The sequence below is a fragment of the Salvelinus fontinalis genome, chromosome 39 (assembly GCF_029448725.1).
Source record: "Salvelinus fontinalis isolate EN_2023a chromosome 39, ASM2944872v1, whole genome shotgun sequence".
Taxonomy (NCBI): domain Eukaryota; kingdom Metazoa; phylum Chordata; class Actinopteri; order Salmoniformes; family Salmonidae; genus Salvelinus; species Salvelinus fontinalis.
Window position 1 is genome coordinate 24,934,692 of NC_074703.1, and position 6,000 is coordinate 24,940,691.

At 42.6% G+C, this 6,000-nt stretch overlaps 1 protein-coding gene across 1 annotated transcript; it reads right to left on the reverse strand.

Annotated features, from left to right (window-relative positions):
- Window positions 1-617: 617 nt before the first annotated feature.
- On the reverse strand, window positions 618-2,266 carry LOC129838927 (secretory phospholipase A2 receptor-like). Its single transcript, XM_055906196.1, has 3 exons — window positions 1,911-2,266; window positions 1,412-1,747; window positions 618-1,095 (listed from the first exon to the last, which is right to left on the reverse strand). The coding sequence occupies exons 1-3, from the start codon at window positions 2,209-2,211 to the stop codon at window positions 731-733; spliced, it is 1,002 nt and encodes a 333-aa protein (XP_055762171.1). The 5' UTR covers window positions 2,212-2,266; the 3' UTR covers window positions 618-730.
- Between the last annotated feature and the right edge of the window lie 3,734 nt (window positions 2,267-6,000).

Genomic DNA, 6,000 nt, shown 5'->3' on the forward strand with positions numbered 1-6,000 from the left:
TCTGTCATCCTGACATGCGGCACTGGGGGACGGACACCCACTTGTATCGATCAATGAGAGAACTTGAAATAGACAAGATGGCGGCATCCACTCATCCCTGTAATGTCCTGGAGTTACTCATACTGACATCTTGTTGCAGCATCTACTGTGATTGTGTGTGTTTAAAAGAAGACTAAAAAATCTCTTTCTTTCTTTCTTATGTTTTGTTTATTTTTGTAAAGTAAGAACAGAAATTGGGAGAAGAGATATTATGTTTACAATGTCCATTATATTAAATATATTACTTTACTATAATTTTTATTTCCTTAGTCATCGTTAACATGCACGATACTATTAATTAAATAAAATTGTATTTAGACTATTTAGAGTATTAATTAGAGTAACCCATAGTTACAATAGTGATGACTATGGGTACATCTTGGATAAACAAGTGTGCTTAATGGCAAATGTATTATGACAGGTGAATAAAATATTTTAATAACATGACATAATGATCTATATTTGATTGTTTCACATTTTTTTAATATCTGAAATATCACACAATTATATTCAAAGATTTTTGATAACAAGTTATATCAATGACAAGGTATATTGTACATTGCATTGCATGCTGAAAGCTTAAACATAAAAAATCTTTGTCAAGATGATTTCAATCAGCAATTACCTAAAAAAACACATTCCAATCAAAATGTGAGAAATGGTAAAGACAGTTAATTAAATTAACAAGGTATTACAACTCTTCTTCACAAATAAATAAGAGCTTGGACAGACAGTCCTGATCACTCCACTTGTATCCCTCCTCCATTGACATGGCACCACAATGGTTGGACAGAGGCTGTTCAGGCTGTCTGTCTCCCTCCCAGTTACTCCACCCCACTGGCAGCCCATTGGTCCAGACCCAGAACCCAAAGAGACGGCTCTGTCTCAGACCCACCCACACAGGACCAGTAAAATCAGTCCCATTAAACTTCTGCTTGATCGCCCCCAGGTCTTCTTCTGTCTCAATACGCAGCAGTCCATGGTAGTTCTTCTTGCAGTAGGCCAGAGCCTGTTCCCAAGACATTCCTTCACTGATATTGTGGATGATTACTGATCCTGAAAGACATAAATGTGCTATTCAAGATATTTACATTTTTCATATTAGCTTGTTTTAGCACCTATTTTAACTCTCAGATTTTAGTGGCAAGATAAGCAGGTACATAATAATTTCAGTAAGAGTTATATATCATTATAGCCTGGTGGAACCAGCATGATCGCATGATAGCCCTGCATTGTGTTTGACTTGACAAGTGAAGGGAATAGAAAGGGAATGCCGAGTTCAGTCCTCTTGACCAGGTGATTATCAATATAGAGTAACAACCTTTCATACAAATAAGAAGCAGTTTGACTATGTTCCTCTTGGACAACTTACCTTCAGAGCAGAGTGTATATTCTGGAGTATTTTCATTTGGCACTGTGGATATACCTCTTGGACACTGGAAAAGAATAGTGACATTTTCTCCTGTATGAGGATAGTTGTTACCCTCCGACCAGTCTCTGTAGGCAGATCTCCCTCCATCAGACCACTCCCAGTCATCATACAGCAGGCCGATCCAGTAAGGTGTGGTGCTGTTCATCCCGTCGTTCTTCACTTCCTCCTTCTGTCCCTCGTTCCTGATGCTGACCAGGTCAGTGTTTCTCTCTCTGCAGCAACTCTGAGCATCATACCAGGTCATCTTCTGTTCAATCAGGAAGGAATCACCAGACCCTGCACACATAGAATGGACTAACATTCTACTCTCCTTAACATAGTTTGATATAAAATAATTATATCTCGATATTGTTGAAGAATTATAATAATTTGACCTGGATGTTGGTGAGGTGCAAGGAAACACGACATCTGATGTGTTTTATAGTATGGAATGTTTTACCTTTTCTGTAACACATGAAGTATTTCTGCTCTGTACAATTCTCCCATGTTGTATTATGTTTCAGTATGGCTGCACACATTGGCTTTGTGCACGGGCTTGGAAGTGGTAACCATGCAGTGTCATTAACAATGTCTCCATTGGACCACTTCAGACTGTGCTCTTTGCGATGGAGACCTATCCAGGCTGAATCGCTGCTATCAGGCATTAACTGTATCAGCTGCTCAGATTCCTCCTGATTGTACAAAGTGACAAGATCAGTGTAGTTCTCCCGGCAGAAGTCTTGTGCTTCTGTCCAAATCATATTTTTTTCATGGAGATGGAACTGTCTGAGGCGGCTGAGTGCAGCTGTGCAGCAGACACCTGAGGACAGAGACTATTTCATTAAGTGAAATGTAAACATGCACACAGAAAACAAATGAAGGAAGAGAAGTTAGTGTGGTTTGTCATATTGTGTATACAGTATATTGTATTGTGATTAGGTCAGGTGAATTCTGTACCTGCACAGAGTATGAATAGGAGAGAGGTCATCTCCATGGGGACAGCAGGGTCAGGAGAGACAGAGGAGAGGTGATGGGATGGGGTTCTGCGTGAGAATAAGGAGGTGTCATATTTAGGATTCGACAGTTATCACACTTTGCCTTTGAGTTATTCGTGTAATCAGGTACTAGTACTACATCGCCTGCATCATTACAAGAGTTGAGCTGTTTGATTGATCATTAAAAAAAAGTCAGTACTGTAAACAACGTCTGATATTATTTTCTGATATCACAAACTATAATTAATTTAAAATGCACATTTAGAGAGTAATAGACTAACATTTAATTTATATTATTATAAAAATAGTTTCTTATTAGTTTCAACAATTTTTTAAATGTTTAATATGAGAATATTAAAAGTGGTCCTTAGCTTACACTAACTTTTATTAAAATGCATGTGATTAGTTACCACACAAAAACATGGTAAAATTTTATAAACATTTAAATATATCAAAAGTCTGTCTTACCTGCTGCAGCTTTTGTAGAGAATAAATGGGTCTGGTATGAATCGAATATGATGAGGTGTGATCTGTGTAGAAACAGTGTATCCTAAGCTATGCTCCGCCTAACTATGTACATATTCAAAACACAAGGCCGACCAGTGTAATAAAACACATAATTAAGTTATTACATTACAGTAAAAGGTCCTGGGTGGCAGGCAAACAGCACATAGCCTTTATAAAGTACTGTCAATGAGATTCACAAATGTGTCTTAAGACTTGAACACATGAACCCCACTTCAACAGCACCCCTCACCCCAACCCATCTCTAAAAGAGTAATAGACCTAATACAGGGAATGTGGGGTTTATATTTAAAAAGATCCCATTAATGTCACGTTGTAATAACTCCTTTGAATTCCATGCTGTCACAGTTACCAGCCCTTTCAAGCTTAACATCCTTATCATTTATCATTTATGTTCCGGAGTTCCAAATTAAGCAGCAGCAGCTGAAAAGATGAGCTCCTACAAATATTGAAATTTAAATATTTTTTTAGTACATCGAAAAAAATCAAAAGAAAACTGCAAACTGAATAGGAGACCAAACAAGCAGCAAACAAAGAAGAAAGGCTTTTGAAAAAGTAACAATTTTTTCATAAAATTATATCGTTTTCTTAGCTAGCTAAGTTGTTTACCTGTTGCTAGGCAGTTGCTAGGGACATTCCTGGAAGAAGCTAGCTAGCTAACAAGGAGTGTCTAGTTGGCAGAAGAGAAGAAGGGACAAAGAAGGGACAAAGTGGGACAAAATAAGGACAGAAGAAAAGGGAAAGGGGGGAAAAGGGACATTAAGGTGAAGCAGTCCTCTAAAGACACAAAAGACAATAATACAAGAAACAACACTTCTATTGCCTCTCCCTCTACGATACGCACTTCCGGGTTGGAGCGAGTAGTTGCATTCCGCTTTGCTCCACAGGTAGTATAACATTTCATTTCATTACAGTACAACAGTTTGATTTGTTTGATCTTAGCTGGCTACATAGCCGTCTTTGTATCCAAGATAATTGTGTAGTCTAGAGTAATTGTCGAGGTTACCTAGCCAGTTAGAGGTTACCTAGCCAGCTACACTTTCAAACAAAGTCTTTAAGGAATACCTAGGATAGGATAAAGTAATCCTTCTAACCCCCCCCCCCCTTAAAAGAGTTAGATGCACTATTGTAAAGTGGTTGTTCCACTGGATATCATAAGGTGAATGCACCAATTTGTAAGTCGCTTTGGATAAGAGCGTCTGCTAAATGACTTAAATGTAAATGTAAATGTAATTTATCGCCCTCCAGGATCCCTTGGAGAGTTCATCAATGAGCTTGACGCCCTGATAAGTTCCTTTCCTGAGGATGGCTCACCTCTCACAGTTCTGGGTGACTTTAACCTCCCCACGTCTACCTTTGACTCATTCCTCTCTGCCTCCTTCTTTCCACTCCTCTCCTCTTTTGACCTCACCCTCTCACCTTCCCCCCCTACTCACAAGGCAGGCAATACGCTTGACCTCATCTTTACTAGATGCTGTTCTTCCACTAATATCATTGCAACTCCCCTCCAAGTCTCCGACCACTACCTTGTATCCTTTTCCCTCTCGCTCTCATCCAACACTTCCCACACTGCCCCTACTCGGATGGTATCGCGCCGTCCCAAACTTCGCTCTCTCTCCCCCGCTACTCTCTCCTCTTTCATCCTATCATCTCTTCCCTCTGCTCAAACCTTCTCCAACCTATCTCCTGATTCTGCCTCCTCAACCCTCCTCTCCTCCCTTTCTGCATCCTTTGACTCTCTATGTCCCCTATCCTCCAGGCCGGCTCGGTCCTCCCCTCCTGCTCCGTGACTCGACGACTCATTGCGAGCTCACAGAACAGGGCTCCGGGCAGCCGAGCGGAAATGGAGGAAAACTCGCCTCCCTGCGGACCTGGCATCCTTTCACTCCCTCCTCTCTACATTCTCCTCTTCTGTCTCTGCTGCTAAAGCCAATTTCTACCACTCTAAATTCCAAGCATCTGCCTCTAACCCTAGGAAGCTCTTTGCCACCTTCTCCTCCCTCCTGAATCCTCCTCCCCCTCCTCCCCCCTCCTCCCTCTCTGCTGATGACTTCGTCAACCATTTTGAAAAGAAGGTCGACGACATCCGATCCTCGTTTGCTAAGTCAAACGACACCGCTGGTTCTGCTCACACTGCCCTACCCTGTGCTTTGACCTCTTTCTCGCCTCTCTCTCCAGATGAAATCTCGCGTCTTGTGACGGCCGGCCGCCCAACAACCTGCCCGCTTGACCCTATCCCCTCCTCTCTTCTCCAGACCATTTCCGGAGACCTTCTCCCTTACCTCACCTCGCTCATCAACTCATCCTTGACCGCTGGCTACGTCCTTTCCGTCTTCAAGAGAGCGAGAGTTGCACCCCTTCTGAAAAAACCTACACTCGATCCCTCCGATGTCAACAACTACAGACCAGTATCCCTTCTTTCTTTTCTCTCCAAAACTCTTGAACGTGCCGTCCTTGGCCAGCTCTCCTGCTATCTCTCTCAGAATGACCTTCTTGATCCAAATCAGTCAGGTTTCAAGACTAGTCATTCAACTGAGACTGCTCTTCTCTGTGTCACGGAGGCGCTCCGCACTGCTAAAGCTAACTCTCTCTCCTCTGCTCTCATCCTTCTAGACCTATCGGCTGCCTTTGATACTGTGAACCATCAGATCCTCCTCTCCACCCTCTCCGAGCTGGGCATCTCCGGCGCGGCCCACGCTTGGATTGCGTCCTACCTGACAGGTCGCTCCTACCAGGTGGCGTGGCGAGAATCTGTCTCCGCACCACGTGCTCTCACCACTGGTGTCCCCCAGGGCTCTGTTCTAGGCCCTTTCCTATTCTCGCTATACACCAAGTCACTTGGCTCTGTCATATCCTCACATGGTCTCTCCTATCATTGCTATGCAGACGACACACAATTAATCTTCTCCTTTCCCCCCTCTGATAACCAGGTGGTGAATCGCATCTCTGCATGTCTGGCAGACATATCAGTGTGGATGACGGATCACCACCTCAAGCTGAACCTCGGCAAGACGGAGCTGCTCTTCCTCC